This window comes from Malania oleifera, chromosome 3 (genome assembly GCF_029873635.1).
Source record: "Malania oleifera isolate guangnan ecotype guangnan chromosome 3, ASM2987363v1, whole genome shotgun sequence".
Lineage (NCBI taxonomy): Eukaryota > Viridiplantae > Streptophyta > Magnoliopsida > Santalales > Ximeniaceae > Malania > Malania oleifera.
The window spans coordinates 109,775,879-109,795,536 of NC_080419.1; the positions used below are offsets into that span (position 1 = coordinate 109,775,879).

General features: G+C 33.4%; 2 protein-coding genes and 1 pseudogene across 4 annotated transcripts; 2 read left to right on the forward strand and 1 right to left on the reverse strand.

Moving 5' to 3' along the window:
- The first annotated feature begins 422 nt into the window (after positions 1 to 422).
- On the forward strand, positions 423 to 770 carry LOC131151808 (flowering-promoting factor 1-like protein 2). Its single transcript, XM_058103228.1, has one exon. The coding sequence runs from the start codon at positions 423 to 425 to the stop codon at positions 768 to 770; it is 348 nt and encodes a 115-aa protein (XP_057959211.1).
- Positions 771 to 3,287: 2,517 nt separating this feature from the next.
- LOC131151803 (replication protein A 32 kDa subunit A-like) lies at positions 3,288 to 13,229 on the reverse strand. Of its 3 annotated transcripts, none has more exons than XM_058103222.1 (11): positions 12,935 to 13,229; positions 12,618 to 12,728; positions 12,291 to 12,388; positions 12,154 to 12,195; positions 11,908 to 11,985; positions 7,204 to 7,282; positions 6,978 to 7,073; positions 6,802 to 6,881; positions 6,240 to 6,308; positions 5,799 to 5,918; positions 3,288 to 3,669 (listed from the first exon to the last, which is right to left on the reverse strand). In XM_058103222.1, exons 1-10 carry the CDS (start codon positions 13,034 to 13,036, stop codon positions 5,843 to 5,845), a joined length of 831 nt encoding a protein of 276 aa, XP_057959205.1. In that variant the 5' UTR covers positions 13,037 to 13,229; the 3' UTR covers positions 3,288 to 3,669; positions 5,799 to 5,842. The 3 variants fall into 3 exon arrangements, with proteins under 3 accessions (XP_057959205.1, XP_057959204.1, XP_057959203.1); XM_058103221.1 differs by having other exon boundaries at positions 6,141 to 6,308; positions 12,935 to 13,177; XM_058103220.1 differs by lacking the exon at positions 3,288 to 3,669 and having other exon boundaries at positions 5,576 to 6,308.
- Positions 13,230 to 16,070: 2,841 nt separating this feature from the next.
- LOC131151481 (auxin-responsive protein IAA13-like) lies at positions 16,071 to 19,270 on the forward strand (annotated as a pseudogene).
- Positions 19,271 to 19,658: the final 388 nt, after the last annotated feature.

Genomic DNA, 19,658 nt, shown 5'->3' on the forward strand with positions numbered 1-19,658 from the left:
TTTTCTCCTTGCAAATTAATTTTAAGCATGAAAACAAAACAAAGCGTACCAAAGGATTCCAAAGCAAGCAATAAGCAGCATGCAAAGAGACAGCTTACACGCGCATCCCCTCCCCTGCTTACAATTTAAAGATTCTCCTTTAACCTAACCCCACTGAAGGTAAATCACAGGCATCCCCATATGCCCTAATATTTAAACCCATTGTGACCCACAATATCTAGATTCTATATGCCAAAGGGCACACCCCCCCCCCCCCCCAAGCCCTTTCCCCATATATATACACCCTCCCTCCCTCTCCTTCCTCATCACTTCTTCCTTCCCTGCATACATACATATATTCACTGCCTCAATATTTATAGAGACACATACCCAGTACCAAGCAAAAACTCAAAAGTAGTCATACGTAGATATCGATCGAGAGAATGTCTGGAGTTTGGGTGTTTGATGATAATGGAGTGTTCCGAATCGAAAACCCAACGGCGGAGGTGAACGGCGGAGGAGGAGGGAGGCAGGGCAGTGGGGGAAGAAGGACGGAGTTAGTGTATTTGGCGACGGGGGAGGTGGTGTCGTCGTACTCTTCTCTGCAGCAAATCTTGATGCGCTTAGGGTGGGAGAGGTACTATGATGGGAACCCAGAGCTACTCCAATTCCACAAGCACTCCTCCATTGATCTCATTTCCCTCCCCAAAGACTTCTCCAAGTTCACCTCCATTTACATGTACGATATCGTTGTCAAAACCCCCAACATCTTCCAAGTTCGAGATATGTAGTATTATGGTCCATCCATATATATGTCACTGCCGCCCGTGTTAGTCTTCAATCGATATCTTTTCTCATTGCCTAGTCGTGTGTCGTTAACATCTCAGGTCTCATTGTAGTGTTGCATGCCTGTCCTTTGTTAAGAGTACTGTATATGTTATTTAGAAGTGAGTAGGTTTTAGCTAGGGTGACTGCATGATCATCTCTGTGCATGGCTTGTGCTTCATCTTCTTGTGCTTGTTCCAGTACTATTACATGTAATAATAAAGATTGAAGATATGTAAATGATTTTGTGCGATATATACCTGTGTTTATAGCTGGCCAGGTAGCTCGCGTAGTAATGCGTGTGTATTAATTAATATTGCTTTTGCTTTCTGATTCCAACTCACATGTATTAACTACATATTGGGTCAGCATGCATGCATGCATGCTACTAATTGAACTAGCTAACTTGTTTCAGATTATTATTATATTAGCTTGTCGATTGTACATCTCACGTATTGTTGGAAGAGAGTATAGTGACTTTAATATATATAAAAGGTTGGAAAATGAAAATAATGCTAATATAATACACAAACATAAATAATATATATATATATATATGCTTGTATATATGCATGCGTGTGTATATATATAATTCAGCCAAGCGAAACACTAACATACATGTATTATAATCCCTAGACGAGCTAAGTGCGTCTTAAAGATTTCAAAAGGACTAGGTTCGATTCCTTACTTATAATTTATTTGATAAAATTATGAAAAGCGTGTGAATGGACAGGTGACAATGATTTCACTCGGCCCTATTTGGATTTGCCTAGATAGGTCCAAAGCACCTACATGTTAAAGTAGTAGTTACAATCGGGTTATATATATATAAGGTTCACCATGGATGCATGCATATGTGCATGTGTGGTTTTATAACGTACCACATTATCACCATGCACTTGAATCCAGTCCAATCTAAGCTAGCTGTAGGATTCCTAAGTTTACCAATGGCGATTAGCTAGCTAGCTAGCTACAGCTAGGTTGGAAATGGTTGCTAATTAATTCATAATTCTACAAAGCAGCCTCATACATAAAAAAAAATCTTAACACTCTGTTTGGGAAAAAAAAATAGATTTACATTTCTAAATTTAAATTGGATGCATTTGGAGAAACTTAATATTATTTTTTTTTCAATTAATTTATACCAATTAATTCATATTTAACTAACATATAAATTTCAAACTTCCAAATATATACGCCATGCATCACCCGTATGTATAAAACGGTCTATTGTATTGTTTTTTTATCAAAATTTCAGTATTTCTCATTCATATTTTATATTTGGTAGCACATATACGATCCGAAATCAGACACACGAATATTAATATTGTATGTCTACGATTGAGATAAAATTTAATACAATTTGAAAATTAATTTAAATTTTAAGTTACGTAAATATACGGAAGAGGCTAATTATAATTAAATGTACTTAACATTATAACTTCAAAAGAATAAAATTAAAGAGAGGGAACAATCAAGAAAATACTCTTCTATTATTCTTTTTTTTTTGAAATTATCCATTTATAAGTCCAAATTGATATTCCTTGTAAAAGATGGAATATAATTGACGTGGTATTCTACACCATGCACAAATTATACATATGACTTCCTCTTTAATTTCCATCTCTTTATTGGAATTTCAAGAGGGATTTTATTTTCCTTCACCAATAACAATATATATATATTTTAATTAAAAAGGAAAAATAATTGTAGAGAGAGAGAGAGAGAGAGAGGATATGATGAATATATGAGACAGAAGGCACATCCAATGATGAGAGGGATGACTCCATGAGTTAGGTCCTGATTCTGTGAGCCCCCCCCCCCCCCCCCCCTCCTCCCCAAAACACCTAATAATTTCTCTAAGAGAGATGAGCTTCACGTGAAGTGGACCCCAATGTTCCACGTCATTCATTAAGCAGTATGCCACGTGGCCTCGTGCGTTCATCCCCCGTCACTTTCCTAATGTTATCTTTGTTCATTCCTAAAAATGTTTTATAAGAATAGAGTGGGATAAATATAAGAAAGCTACTCCTAATTTTCAATTTGTGATATGATTTAATAAAACTTTTTGCAAGTCACTTATATGAGGATTGGTTTGATCAAAGATGTTACTTGAAAAACAAAAGAAAAAGAAAAAGAGAATATAAAATATTACTAAAAATAAAATTTTATTTTAATATAATTTTTTTTTTTTTTAACGACGAACGGAAATAAAGACCTCACCTATACATCCGAATAATACATTTCAGATAACCTGATAGAAGATATTTAAATAGAATCAAAACTTTATTCATAAATTTAATGTATTTTCACTTTATTTTTTAATTTTCTTGATAATCAATCAAGAAAATATAGATTTTTTGGTATATTTTTTTTTTTCTTGATATTTTTTAAGTTCCAAAAAGAACCTAAAAATGATTCATAAGTTTTTATGTCGTCAATGCTTTGTTCTTAAAAACATGCATTTTACAAAATAAAGATCATTTGGTTACACATGCTACATATATAGTTATATATCGAATACTTCAAAAACATGTAAAAGATGGTGCGGCACTAGCACATAGTTTAACTAATAAATCAAAAATAAACCCCAATCATCACCTTGAATACAAATCAAAGTGATAAACCATAAAATATAACATAATTCAGGCCATCACATCTCTGAAATACATATGTCTAGTGATGATTGAGGTGAACAGAAGATGATTAATAATAAATATGGAAAAGCAAATTGATATGCAATTCCAACCCTTAAGGCATTAGTACAAATGAGGAATATCATGGATCCTTCTCTACTAAAAGGCATTACTTCACCCGAAGAATAAAGCTTAGCTTAGCTTGCACTACTATTTGCATCTCGATTGCCTGCAAAAGGTGCACAGACAATCCTAAGGCACTGAAAATAGTGGCACTATTTTAAGAATGAAAAGAAATTGTGAGCATGTATTCCCAGCAAAATGCTATCTTACCCCGCCTCTTTTAAAGCCAATAAACTCAAAAGACCTAAACTTTTTCTTGTAAAATAGACAAAATCGCACAAATTCATTATTATGAGATGCTACCAAGTATTTCTTTAGTTTTTTATTTAAATAAATATTATTTGAAACAATTATTAATTGTGTTACACATAAATTTATTTGCATTTAAATTAAGTATATTAGAAATGTAAATATATTTATATTTTAATATTATTCATACTTTTTTTTTTTTTGTCTCCACTTAAAAAATTTTCTAAATGGGCCAGGGGTTGGGTTGGGTTGGGTTGGGTTGGGATTGAGGATGCATATTTCCCAATCTTACCCTAGCTTAAAAGCTTCTTTTTTTCTCTAACCTTGCATGTCATCACAATTCTCTATTTCTAATTTTATGTTTGGGAGTTTAATATTCCATCAGAATTGGACTTGGATTAAAATGCAATACAAAATTATGGGAATTAAGTTTCAACCAAATTCATACAAACTAAATTCAGAGCATAAAATCCATGCTGCAAAACACGATTGATCTAATTAAATTTAAACCATTAACCAACAAAAAAGACATCATACTAAATTATTATATTTTGATATCAATAAAATTTAACTTGTCATACATGTATCAATATAGGAAAGGCAATAGTACGACTGATTTTCTTGCTAAAGAAGGAAAAATGAGAAACAATATAATTTACGAAAAACAACACCTTCTACCACATTATCTGAAAGATATCCTTCAGATGGATAGGTAAATTCTCGTTTCTGTTCATCATTAGTTCAACTTTAGGGTTTCATTTGATATATTTTATTTTGATTTTGATTATTTTTATATTTTTATCTCCTTTGTTAATTATGTTTAGTTTTGTTTATCCTAATTTGATTAATTTGTTTTAACTTATAACCACGATATTCCTCCGCCAAAAATGAAAGTATATTAATAAATAAATGAAGATGCCGCCCTCTTTTAGTAAAAACAAAAATAAAAATAAAATGACACTACAAGGGATTTCTTAATTTCATTCCATAATTTTCTTCTTTTTTTTTTTTAAGTATTTTATCTTGAGATGAAATCATTATATCTCATGCTTGTTAACAATGAATAAAGCCAGTATATGTTCAAATAAATATTCTATTTCAAATTTAAGTTGTAATTTTGTTTGAAAGAATGAAATTTAAGCCTTGAATTTAAACTCAGTAAGATTTTAAAATATTTATGACCATTTGGAACTTGGAAAATATTGAAAAAGGAGAGAAAAGTTGTTTATAGGGCAAGTCCCATTAGCCACTATACATTCAATAGGAATGGTACATTTATAATATACCCTTATTTAAGCTGTTTATATAATTAATAAATTATTTACATTATTTTTTCTTTCTTTTTACAATGTAATTTAAATTTTTAATATTTCTAACATTCTCTCTAATTCATCATAAATTATTACAAGCTGCTAACTAAATTTGATCAAATAATAGTTAACTCTATTGAAATTTAAACTTGGATAAAAGCACTTTAGAATGTCAAAAAAACACACCAAAAAATTTATACCAAACAATTATTAGTTATCAATAAAAATATATTAATTATAGGACACCTAACATTTTTTTACATTTTTATTAACTTTTTGTATTCAACTAACAAGGAAGTAAGTCCTCTTTCTATTTACAGATTTTAACCTTTTCTCCTAAAAAATACACAAAGTCCTTGTGTGGGTTAATTTTTAGTCTATGGTGAGAGGATAGTTGAGTGTTATTGTTGTCTTCAATACTCATGCTGCATGCTATAGGTTCTCACTCCCATGTTTCCCCAAAACTAGGGTTTCAAATGATTAGTCCATACATAGAACAAATATTAACTACAACGACTAAACAACAGGCATAATTTTAAAAGTGAGATATGCTCTGACACTACTAACTATTCTCACACTGTTGACAAGTACAGCATTCTTTGAAAAATACCTACATCCCTTATCGTTAGACAAGTAACAAAGAACACACAAATTAGAGCAAACCAGCAGCTCTTACCAGTCCCTCCCAGGTTTAAGTTCTTCAGCATTGTCAACTGCCTTTTATGTTGACTTGTAATGCAATTCATCTATCGTGGAGTACACCATGCCTTCACTTTCAAGCGTTCTGATTGATTCCCTGGAACATATTGCTTGATGTTATTACAATAACAGGTTACACAATACAACAAAAACAATAAAAATATTATATCTGGAAGCATGGATTTTGAACTTTAGATTTAGATTTGCGTGGATATGAACAAAACTCGATACAATTTTTGTATAAATTTTGTTCAAATCCACATAAATCCAAATCCAAGGCATCCCACAAACAGAGGATAAGTCGATTGCTGCAGGGAACCATTCTCCCTTCTTTCCATTCTGTTGTATGGAGGACAGATTCTTCTCAAGTGCGCGCGCGCGCACACATCCACAATCAGAAAGAGAGAGAGAGGAGTACATGATCTTCTCCAGAGGGACTTTCAGCTGTCGAGAAAGTTCATCCCTATGTATCCCTGTTTCCTGTCCACTGCAGATGTGAAATATTCAACAGTTCATTAGAATCACCACAACAAATACATAGAGCATAACAGAATTGTTGTTGCAGAGAACCTCATTTATACCCCATCAAATTGGGAATCATATTGAGTGGGATTAGCTCTATGTTCTAAAGACCAAATGCTGAACTTTGTGATGCCATTGCATGGAGTACAAGACATTGACCAATTGCCCATTCATGCTTGAGACATCTATTATTCAGTAAGCAATTCCCTAGCCCTTAGCTTTTTCAGTGACAATGAAATGTATGTATATATCTAGTTATTCTCATTCATGTATTATCCATCATTATCCAAGTTTACTCTTTTTATTGCCTAACAACAATCATGTGTAAAGACATCAGCAGCCAACTCAACTCTTGCAAAAGAGTAAGGCAACATCAATTAAACCAAAACATGAAAAAAAAAAATAAAAAGGTAGACAATGAAATAAGATAGAAACTTTATTTTTAATGTATAACTCACGCGTTCGAAGATTGCCGCAAATAATTGAGAACAGTTTGATCAAAAGCTGCGAATCCTTCAATACTCAATTCCTCAGAGAACTAGGGGGAGAAAAGGATAATAGATAAACAAATTTAATTCAAATATATACATCAATGAAGGTATTATATTAAAAAATCCAAATTTTGGTCTCTTACTTGATTTGATTGGGAGGGTTGATATCCATTTGAACCAAGAGAGCTGGGCAGAGATGGATTTATCTCCACAGGATGAGATGAAGATTCACCTTGCAGCTTCAATCAGTTTAAATGTGAAATTTATCAATAACAAAATACAACATATTCACGTCATGCATCAACCATCTGCAAGTTGATGACTGCACATCACAGGACAGAAATATATCTATAAGTCCAAGATATCTACCTTTAGTTTAGAATTTTGCAAGTGAACATGAATGCACTGGATAAAGTGGAATGTAACCTCATCAAAGTTTGTCACTGGCCTGCAATAAATAGTTAATTCAATTCTCCAAGACACTGCCAATCTAACTATCATAAAATAAGACAACATGCAGAGTCTCAAATCTCAAACATAAAATTGTCTCGACTACCCTATCATTGGGATTCACTCGTACATTTCAGAACTATTATTGGCATTAGAGAACAGGAGGATTTTTCCTTTTTCATAGGCGAAGAATGAAGTTAGGGTATTAAAGTAGTTTGTCTTACAGATAACTTTTAGTTACCAAGAAAATTTATGAAAGCGAACACAACACATCTAAATGGTTCTGTGCTGTATTTCCAGACTATCAACAAGGAAATTCCCAAAAGCTGTGTTTGGGGGAGCATGGATATCAGGCCTTGGATTTGGATTTGTCTGGATTTGAACAAAACACTATACAAAATTGAATCGAATTTACTCCAAATTCACGCAGGTTCAAATTTAACGCCCGAAATACATGTTCCCAAACAATACTTGTAGAGTTGCAAAACTTTCTTTGAGTCTTAACATTAAATTAAGGGCCTGGAAAATTTTAGCTACAGGAAATATATTTCTCTACAAGATTGTGATTCTTCCAAAAAATATTACATTAAATTTATATACCTTGAGACATGCAGTTTATGTAACAAAGTAAAGAATATAACTTAATCGTGCTTCGACCCTTGCAAAAAACTTGGCCTTAAGCAGTTTATGCATTGGCAGACCATGGAGAAGTTGGCAGCTTCCATGTATTACTGATTTGTGAAAGTCAAGGAACCATTTAGTTGTAGAAAAGAGTTTTAATCATCCATTTTTAGTTTTCCAAAGAATTATAAAAACTCCTGCTTATTTTTAGTAGTCCAAGATTCGTATTAAAAAAAGGAAGAAAATAAACGATTTATTTAGTAGGAAAAAACAGTTTCGTTTTTCATTTCTAGATTTCAAAATAATTATAAAAAAGCCATTATTTTCTTATTTTTATAAGAAATTAGAAATCTAGAAAACAATAAAAGGAAGTATCCAATTTTCCTACAAATTTTGAAAACTTGAAAACAAGGTGGCATTTTTATAATTATAAGTGAATAGTGACAAAACCTTGATCTTCATTTTTTTATACAATTGTTGCAAAACTGAAAACTAAGATGGTTTTTTCATAATTTTTTGGAAAAGTAAAGATTAAAAATGAAAATTGATTTCCACTGCTAAACAGGCCCTAAACATTTTCCCAAAATTTCTATTCACTGGAACTTGGAGTCATATCAAAACTTCAAAGCAGGATGTCATTCACCTACCACATTCAAATGCTCACAAAAAGTATTACAAAAATATTCAAGAGTACTAGAACCATTAAGAGGGGGGAAATGTAGATATAATGTTACTAATCATTCACAACTGCGAATGCCCAATTCAGGACTCCACTTGTAATACAACTAATGGAAATGTGAGTTTTTATAGACAATTGATACTATAGACATAATTGAGTTGCCCAGATATTTTTCATACATAAATCATAAAAACACAAAACAATGTACCAAATTAGACCCCCATAAAAGTACTCAATGTCTCTCAAAACCTAATTTACCAAATCAATTGCAGTACTAGTACCAAAAACAAAATTTATAACCATAACCAAGGTAAACTCAACATTGCTAGCACTGTAGCACCCATCCTCTCCTTTAAGCAGTGTCCAGTCATTAATTTTTTTTCCTTGATGAACAACAGCATTCATTATTAATGTAACTGGGCTGTAACAAAAATTTGGGAGACCTTAATGGAAAACATAAAACTTTGATTCCACTTGAAGAATCACCAGTAACAACATCAATGAACACAACCTCAGATTCATGTACTTATGCAGGAGTTTCCAATCCACCATTTATAAGCAACCTCTTGTGGCCTATTCTTCCTAAGCACCAAACAGTGAGAACGGTAAAGAGACCTTGGTGAGGATAACCAAGCTATTGGCCCTGTCATATGAACCCAATACAAAAAAATCCTTGGTAACTATCGTATTTCATGAAATAAAACAATGAGAAAAAATATATTGGGTTTTTGGCATCAACACTCGCGATGATGGTCCCATTTATAAATAGAAGTAGGGACAGAGCTAAGGGGTGGCTGATGAGGGGCACAGCCCTCACCTGGAAAAAAATTTTCCTAGATTCCTTCTGTTATAGAATGAAGAATGGCAATACCCATTGTCAGAGGGCAGAGAACAGATGCTTTCTATGCTACTGGCAGGAAAGTGATGGCAACCCCTTGTTATAATTCAATGTGGGACATTTCTAGACCTGGCATATCAAAACCCAAAATCTGAAACTTTGATTAGAGGTGATGAAATTAGAAAGATGGGGTAGAGAATTTAGTGCTCCAGGTTGACTATGTGCCCCATTGAACTCTCAATGTAAGACTATTCAGTTCAGGAAACATAAATCGCAAGGATCATCAGACATTTACCCATTTTTGGATAGGCCTTAGATTTGGAGTTGTATTGGATTTGAATAAAATGTAACATAAAATTGTATTAAAATTTGTCCAAATCCACTCAAATCCAAAACCAAGGCCCGAAATCCATGCTCCCAAATGCAACGCTAGAATCTAAGAAGGATACACTCTTTGAAATTTGCATAAACTCTAATCCTACAATTTACTAGAAAAAAAAAATCACTCATTAAAAAATTTCCACTGAATTTTCTAGACGAAAAAGAAAAATGTGCATAGTTAGACAGATTTTGAAGGGGAGCTTAGGCGCAATGGTAAGGTTGTCGTCGTGTGATGTGGAGGTCATGGATTCGAGGCTTGAAAACAGCCTCTTGCAAAAATGCAAGGTAAGGCTGCGTACTATAGACCCATTATGGTCCGCCCCTTTCCCAGACCCCGCATATACAGGAACTTTGTGCACCAGGCTGCCCTTTTAGTTAGACATATTTTCCTTGTCCTTTTCCTTTACACTCTATTTGGATCAAGGATTATGTTTATAGAAATGAGAGGAAAAGGAAATAAATAAAAATTCAATTTTCATTTTATTTTCTCTCCACACCAAATACTATTAAAAATGATATTTTATTCTAATATCTCTAGAACTTCTACAAAAAGAAAGCAAATATTAATGGTTTGTAAATTAAATTTTCAGTTACTGATTCGTAATATATTTTTATTTTCCTTCTCACTTTCCTCGATAACCAAACATGAAAAATAGATTCTTTCACATTTCCCTAATGTTTTGCAAGTTCCAAATGTGCCTTGTCCTCTTTTGCTTCCTAATTGTATCTTTGAAATTGGATGTACAGATCATGAATTGCAAAAAGAGTCATTGCTGGGTCAGTGGTCTGCAATTTTTTAAGAAATATATTATTACAATTTAAAATATTTTTCATTAACATTATATTATTCTTCCCTTGATTTTTTGTAGGTTTATTTAGATATCTATTGAGATTGGGCAGCGTAATATGAGAATCGTATCCTCATTATCTAATGTCTAATGTCTAATGTCTAATGTCTAATGTCTCTCATGATCAATGCATGTGCCATTTTAGCTGCTAGGCCCTAAGTTATAAAACAAGATTATAACTAAAATATCTTCAACAAATGCTAAGACATTATTTTACTCTTTTTTATTATGTCAAATACCAAAACCCAGATCTTTCTTCTCGGTTAAGACTTTATAATTTAACAAAATTTTCTAAAATGTGCCATATGATGATTTCAAAATAAATTACAATTATGCAAATAAAAAATAAGCATTTATGTAATTTATCCTTTAAGGAATATTGTTTTATCTTTGTGTATTGTATATATATGAGCATTTTTGTGTATATAATACATACTTCATGTCTTCTTTGTTGGACAAAATGACTTATTATTTTTTTAATTTTAGGCATTAAATCAACAACTTTGAAGGAATATAGTATGTCTAAAATATTTTTAAAAAAATAGCATGTTTAAGTAATAAAATAATAAGTCCTCAGATTACAATAAATGTGAACCATAGAAAATGTTATATGTTAACAAATTTTTTATTAAATCCAGCCTCACCTACAGCAAACCCCTCCATGGTTTTTTTTTTTTTGGCAGAAATTGCAACACAAACTAGAGATGAATCATGGGATACACCCAACATAAATAACTAAGTGTTTGAGCTGTGGTTCATATTTAGAGGACAGCTCATTTTAAGTCTGTAAGCAAGGAGAAGGTTTTGCTTTTAGCCCCCAAGCCCTCCATGAGCAAAACCTTCCCAACACCCAAGTGAGAAAGTCTCACAGTTCATTGGTGATGTAGGAGGGCTCAATCCCCACCCCCCAAAACAGCTCTACAGTATAATATTTCTAAGCTAAGGAGGGTATGCCATATATAACATCCTCATATTGTCATGTGAGAATATTTTCAAATTTCACATAAGGAATATTTATATTTGTAGCAAAAGGTTGAAACCTTAGGCCAATTTTTGTTGACAGTATACTAGTATAATAGAGATTTTCACAACTGCAAGTCTGAGGACAAAGGTGGAGTAGCAAACCATATGAAATTGCTATATTCTTCCCTCTATTTCGGTACATGTAACATGTGTGCATGATCGTCCAGGTTATGTTTATAACACTTGTACATTTGAAAAATGCAATAATTAATAGGAAAGAAGTGAACTTATACCTGACAGAAAAGGCGGCTACTTGCCTTTGGCCTTGAAAGCTATTTAGGTGCCCAACAACACGAACATACATTCCATCACTATTACAAATGCATCAAACTTAAATATAAGTAACTATCAAGGATGAAATAACTCATTTGTAGCAAAAACACAACTATATTTTCTCCATGGCTGAACCGTTAAGAAAAACTGAAAACAATGTCTCAATTCCACCCTGATCCCGACATCCTGTAAGATTGAAAACTTACTGTATATCCTCCATTTCTTTTTTGTCAAAAGTTTCATTACACCTGAATATATAGAGAAACGGATATTAAAATTAAGTTCTGCAACTAATTAAAAAATCTGTACCGAAATACAGTATTTACCAAACAAAAGCAATTACCATCTCTTGCAGAAAATTCGACCTGTTCCATCATCTAGAGAGAAATCAACATCAGTAACTCTTTCAGATTTATCAGAAACCAATCCAATCACTGTAACCTAAACCAACTCAAAATCAAAAAAAGCACCATTTCAGAACGAAAAAAAATAAGAACTAAAAACAAACCAGTTCAAATGTTATCATCGCGACCCTTTAATCATCTTTGAATCCGACGTTTGAATAAAATCCTTTAAGAAAATATTACCCAAGAAAACGATTTCTAAATAAACATTTTCAGTGAAAACAGACAAAGCCAAACGAGTGTCGAAAGGGTCTTAGAAAGGGTACGTTAGCAACATCAACACCGTCAATGAGAAAATTGGACTTGTCACCGCCAGACTGTGAGGCTCCACTAATCTGCTTCACTGTAACTGGACGAATTCCGTGACTTTCGCGGCTCTGAATCAAAACAATAAACACTTAGCAAAATGAATCAAACCCTAATCGGCGCCCCCATTCGGTCGCTGCCAAGACAATAGAAATTGAAGAGCGAAAACAAAACAATTAAGATCTACTCCTTCGCTTCTAAGGAACCAAACAGAAAATAGGAGACAAGATAAAACTTCAATAACATTAATGAGAGTAAAAATTAAGACATAGCTGACCTTGGCAGAAGAAGGACTGGAATCAGAGGCTTGAGTGAGCTGAGACGACGTGAACCCGCCGCCGAAGAAGGCGGCGGAACCATCGAATTGGCTCGATAACATCTGCGAAACCCTAGAAAGGCGAGAGAGAGAGAGAGAGAAAGAGTGAGGCTTGAATAGTAGATGGATTTATGGAAGGATGGATGTTTCCCGCCATTTCACATGAGTTTCCCGCCTTAAATACACATTGAAGGCGGGAGATGCTAATTCTATAATTCACTCATTCGCCACACTCACAAACTCGATTTGAAATAATAAAAATAAATAAATATACATACATATATATATATAGAGTTTTTTTCCGATTTAACTTTTTTTTTTAAATATATTAAATAATATCCCATTTTGAGAAGTATTTGCCATAATAACTATAACGACCCCCTTATCTAATCATATAATAAAACATAATAAGTAAAATAATTAACCAGAACCCGTGGGTAACAGGAACATCTATCATACACAGCGGAACTTAGGCAGCAGTAAATATAAATCACAAACTCATAACCACAAAATACATAATATCAGAGTCTGACATATCTCAAAATATTATGTTTATATACCATATTCCAAAAATACAAAAACATCTCTAGGATCCCACATCCAAAACTTCTAATCTTAGTTCAAACTTACCCTCCTAGCGGGGTAACTCAATAAACTCAACGGCGGCTACGCTCCACCGGTCTTTCTGGGTTTCCTGAAAATCATTTAATATTAAGGGGTGAGACACCTTTCAGTAAGGGAAAATAAACTAAATACAGTTGTGTAGTAACATGAACATTTAATGCAATTATACATATACAGTACATTTCATATATTTGTGAACATTCATCATAACATACTGAATAATCATATACTTTCGTATTTTCTAATAAATCATTTTGTTCATAAAATATCTATTATAGCTACTAATACTGAAAACATACTCAAGGTGAATAACTAGTTTATGTCATGTATTATCCCCCATGACGGGTTATGCAGCCTGAATACGGGACCAGAAAATGGCTGGTCGACTACTGTCGAATCAAAAATATTTGTAAGTACGATGAACCCGCCACACTTTGGTTCGGACTGCCAAGTGGACGCCTACAACTCTACACTAAAAGCTATATCGACTATCCATCTCCCACTCCTTGTGGGGTGGTTAGCACCAATATGAACATAGATATCTAATCTATGAGTTATAGTACCGTACTCCTAAAACTGAAGTAAACTAACATCCAGGTTCTCATAACATATAGTACATGATAATATAACATTTAACATAAATAGATTGATAGCATTTCTATAATTTCTTAAATACAACCTTATGCCAAACATTTCATAATTATGGCCTCGCGCCGAATATTTCATAATTACGATCTCGCGCCGAACATTTCATAAATACGGCCTCGCGCCGAAATCATATATCATACATGGCCTTTCGCCTGCTATCAATCATAGTCTTGCATCGAATATTTCATACATATCATTCTGAATAAATAAATCATTTATCATATACTTCAAAATCATAACGTACAGTATTATTTCATAATTCCTAAAAACATGTCTATTCGTAAAATTGTTATATCATAATACTTTTCATAAAAAATAACATTCATGTCACATAAAGTTGAGTAAATTCATACATTTCATTCTAAAATCACATTTTCTGTATAACAGCAGTATTTTTCCAATAATATACATTTTCTCAATAATATTCAAATATAATACATGCTTTCCTGAAAATTAATTTGCTGATAATTAATAATAATACGCGTGGAAAATAACTGTTTTAATTTATTCTCTTACCTAACACTTGGAAAAAATCCCCTAAAATTTCTGGTCCTGCACTTGCAGGGTTTCCCGTTCAACCCCCTCAAAACAATAACTCCCATAACTAAATTTCAGTATTTTCATATGAGTATCATTTTCTATAACTGCGAAAAAATCAAAGTTGGCATAAAAAGTTTTACCTTAACTCAGGGATGAATTTCAACTCACTTCCACCAACGATTCGCTCTAGAAAATTTTTAGAGAACTTCCCCATAAGTAAAGTGGTGGCCTCCGATCGTCGATCTAGCAAACGACGGAACCGAAATCGAAGAAAGAGGAGAGAGAAACCGTAGAGGAGAGAGTGATTTTTCCCAATTTGCTACATTTAAACCCGAATTTCACACAATTTATACTAGTAGCTTCATTGACAAGTCATATCACCTCGTCGACGAGGTCAATAGGAAATTCGTCGACGAGCTATCTCCTTCGTCAACGAAATTCAGAGTTACCCTAGATATCTTATCAATATCTTCTCGTTGACAAGGTTAATAGATAATTCGTCGATGAACTCCCCCTTCGTTGACGAAAGTCAGAGTTGCCCAAGTTGCCGCGTCGTTGACGAACGCGAAGTCTGCTGCCACCTTTCATTTCCCTCTCTCTTTAACATTTAAATATCATTATTTCTCGGGTCATTACAATGACTCTGACGTAATCTCACTACTCCAAGTAGCGAGATTTTCCACGTGTATGACCTTATGCAAATCTCGCTACTTTGAGTAACAAGATTTGGTTGTCATGCGTCTGTACCAGATTGGGGCTAGCATTTAAATCTCGCTACTTCGTGTATCGAGAATTGCTTAAATCTCGCCATTTCAAGTAGCGATATTTATTTAAATTTCAAGTAGCGAGATTTGGTTGTCACGCATCTGTACCAGATTGGGGCTGGCATTTAAGTCTTGCTACTTCGTGTAGCAAGATTTGCTTAAATCTCGTCACTTCAAGTAGTGATATTTATTTAAATCTAGCTACTTGGAGTAGCGAGATTTTCTGTGCACCTATTTATTGTTTTTGCCTTTATTATTTATTTATTATAATAATGATTAATTAAATTATTTTTTGAATTATTGGAGGGAATAATGAGTTATTAATTTAAATTTTCACATGTAATAAATTACAGTTCGTAATTTAGTTAAAAATATATTTTTTATCATAAATTAATATAACAGTCATACACTATAAATATACACTAATTATATTTAATTAAATAGGTAAATCTTTGGTTATTTTATTGAGTAGGAAATATTTTAATATTAATTGAAAATAATTAATATTTAAATAGTTTAACATGTTCCAAACAGAACTTCTGCTTCTTCTATTGCCGTTGTCTATAGCACAAAGAGAGCCGCTGATTATGTTGCCCAAGAAGTTGCTGCTGTCGTTGGCGTTGTCAGCATAAATATTTATAGAAGCATAACGCTTCTTTTATTCTTTTTTGGTTCACTTTTCATTCTCATGTTTTCTTTTACCATTATTCATTTTTTCTCTGACAATGAGTTTTAGTGACCATGTTCCCTTTGATGGAGTTAGGATTTTAATTTTCGCATTTCTGGAATTTTCTATTTTGGGTTTGTTTGTCTATTACTCTCTCTCTCTCTCTCTCTCTCTCTCTTTCTCTCTCTCTCTCTCTCTGTTCCACAATTTTCCCTATAAATTCTAATGTCATTTTTATTTTACTGATATGGGTGTTTCAATTTTCTTCTGTTAAGGGTCAATCGTCTTTTTTTTAAATTGCATAGAAAATTGAAATAATGAAGAGTAGAGGATAAAATCTTGATTATTTTCATATGTAAAATACCGAAGTAAAGTTTCTAATTTTCCAGCATTTCAAAACGTGCAAAGAAAAACTCATTTATTAAAATAGTAATCCTTTTTTGTTGCAAAATTAATATTCTCGGCTATCAGCCAAAGTATATATCAACTAATCCTTTAGAGTTATTTTTTTTTTATGGAGTTTCATGTAATTGAGAAATTGTCCCTCTCTCCTACACTGTCTCTTTCTTGCTACCGTGAAACCATTCAAATTTAGATAACTTTGAGAAGGGTAACTCATGAGGATCTGCCTCAATTAATTTGGATTGTTAAAAGATTGGGATCATGGCTGAAACTAAAAGATTGGAATAATTGTTACTTTATGTCACTATTTATTTTCTCTCTCCATGACTCAACTAATATATTACTCATTAGTTATTACTATAATTAATTTTGTTCCTTGGGAGCAGTCAGGTTGTGGGATGGCCGCCTATAGGGCTTTTAGGATGAACAACTTTGTTAACCAGGCAAAGACTCTCACCTCTGAAGAAGATGAGACATGCGAGGATGATAAATTTAAGGTACTTCAAAGAAAAAAGTGTATGATGGTAGCAATAAGAACAATACTGCTACTATGGAAAAATGACATCTTGGGTTTGTTAAGGTTAATATGGATGGATTACCAATAGGGAGGAAAGTTGATCTAAATGCTCATGCTTGCTACGAGACTTTAGCCCAAGCACTAGAGGACATGTTTTTTAATCCCACCACGAGTATCACTTCCATTCGTGAGTTTATTCTTTATTTTCTATATTTTTTATCAGTAATGTGTAATTAACTTATTTTCTATCAATTCAATCTTAAAAGTTTTGATGTGAGACTATTGTTAAATCATTGTTGCACCTTAATCTAACGACTAGCTTTTAGAACCAAGTGGTCTAAGATGGCATAAACATTTGACCTCAAAGTCAAATTAGTAGGACTAGGACAGTAATGAGTTGCATAGATATTTCTGTTCTAGTTTTAAAATGTAATTATGATTGTGCAACTAGGTTTGAGTGGATAGAGTGAGCAAGCAAGAAAGGCCTCCAAGTTTTTGGATGGATCATTCGAATTTGTGCTCACTTATGAAGATAAAGAGGGGGACTGGATGCTCGTAGGAGATGTTCCTTGGGAGTATGCACCTTTTATTTCATTCTAAATGATTATACTAGTGCAATGTATATATACTTATGTATATATGTTTTTGTGAATGTGTCTTTGTGTGTATATATGCACATATTTATGCATGATGTTTGTATATGCACTTCTAAGCCCCAAATGGAATGATGTCAAATGACAAGGCTAGCCTTGTGGAAGAATTGAATGGTCTATTTTGAGCGACATTTTTAGGTGTAGAAGCACTAACTGCACTACTAGTAACCTAATATTAAATATTTTAGACCATACTTTTAAGACCTATTTCATTCAAGTTCTTAGATACTTTGGACAGGCAGAGACCTATGGGCAATGCATATCAAATACAACGTCATAAGAAAAGACAATATTATAGTTGAAAATTTAGATGTTCTGTAAATGCTGACAATATATATGTTTTTTTTTTGTTTTTGTTTTTTGGTTTGTATATAGGATGTTCCTCAACACAGTGAAGAGGCTTAGAATCATGAAGACATCGGAAGCTAATGGACTTTGTACCTAAAATTTTTAATTACACTGGCATATGGCATTCAATGTTTTGTATGGACATTGACCCCCCACCTTCTGTTTGCTTAATTGTTAATTTTCAACTCCAAGATTCCAAGAAACTGATGGTCGGCAAAGAAGAGAAGCTTGTGTGCTTTTATTTATCTTCCTTTACCCTATTTATGTATGGAATTACTTTTACCCCAAAATGGGAATACTTCTATTTTGCTAGCTCCAAAAGTGTATTAAATAGGCTCTGGGTCATATCAAATATCATTATAGCTTTTACCCTAAAGGTGGGGGATTGGGAGAGAGCACATCTCATTGCAGTTATAAAAGCAAATGATAATTAATCATAGTGTTGGGTTTGCAAAATACACAAGTATTAAAAGGCGAGAAAAAGATGCAAAAAAGTCACTAGTGAAGTTAAACATATATTATTTAATAATTTATATACTAGATTAGACACAAAATATTGGAGTCGGGGATTGGGTTTCAAGGGTTTGGTTTAGGGTCCAGAGGATCCGAGTTTCAATTCGGGTACGAGTTGTTTCTTAATACGGATTTGAACCCAAATTTAGATTTGGGTTATGAGTTCAGTTTTTTAAGTTGAAACTCAAGAAAGGGGGAGACCTGCACTCACATTTCCACACACAACACAGTATATTTTAATTTGTAAATCAGGAAGAGGTAAACATCTTGTTTTACCTCAGACTTGCCTCTCCTCCAGTCTTCCTTTTCTTCCCCCTGTGTCTATGCTAGTCGGGTTTGTGAGTGAGAGGGCACTACGGAGTGCCTTCTTAATGTCTGCTCAGTGCCTCTATCTCTACCTTATGGTTCTGGTAGCAGCCTTATCCTTTCTATAGCTTAGTGGTATTTGAGGCAAATATGGGGATTGCCTCCAAGGCTCCTCTCTCTTCTATAAACCTTTTTTTATTTCTGATGCTCTCAATCTCTCTCGAATTTCTCTCAAAGGCTCTCAACTTTTGCAGAGTCTTCTTCCCTCTTTCTTTCTTTCTGTTTCTGCAGAGTTTCTTTACTGTAACTCTCTGATTTTCCCATTTCTCTCCATTTTTATAGGGTTTTTCTAATACTCTGCTCCTATCCAACTATAGTGCAAGCCTCCCTATTAATAAGGAAGCTCTGAGGTGATTTTGGCGCCAAATTGGGTGCTCTTCTAACATAATTCTCCCATTATTCCCTACGCTGGCAGGGAATATTTTCCTAACCGATTTCTTTGTCCTACGCACATTTGAATTGGTATTTTGCATTTCATTTTTTTCTTCTTCTAATTTTCCTTTTAACATAATGGTTTGTTGTTCCTCTTTGTGTGCAGGTGACATGGGGAGGTCTAGTAGACATACATGGATTGGGGGGCTTTGTATTTATTTTCTTCGTAAATTTCCTTGTATGTAATGATGTATGTATCTCTATGTTGCCT

Excerpts from the sequence above, each read along its gene's own strand:
- LOC131151803 (XM_058103220.1), bottom strand. The coding sequence starts at position 13,036 with ATGTTATCGAGCCAATTCGATGGTTCCGCCGCCTTCTTCGGCGGCGGG. Across the intron at positions 11,986-12,153 it reads AAAGAAATGGAGGATATACA|TGATGGAATGTATGTTCGTG; the intron begins GTAAGTTTTCAA and ends CATTTGTAATAG. Across the intron at positions 7,283-11,907 it reads GTAGCCGCCTTTTCTGTCAG|GCCAGTGACAAACTTTGATG; the intron begins GTATAAGTTCAC and ends TATTTATTGCAG.
- LOC131151808 (XM_058103228.1), top strand. The coding sequence starts at position 423 with ATGTCTGGAGTTTGGGTGTTTGATGATAATGGAGTGTTCCGAATCGAA.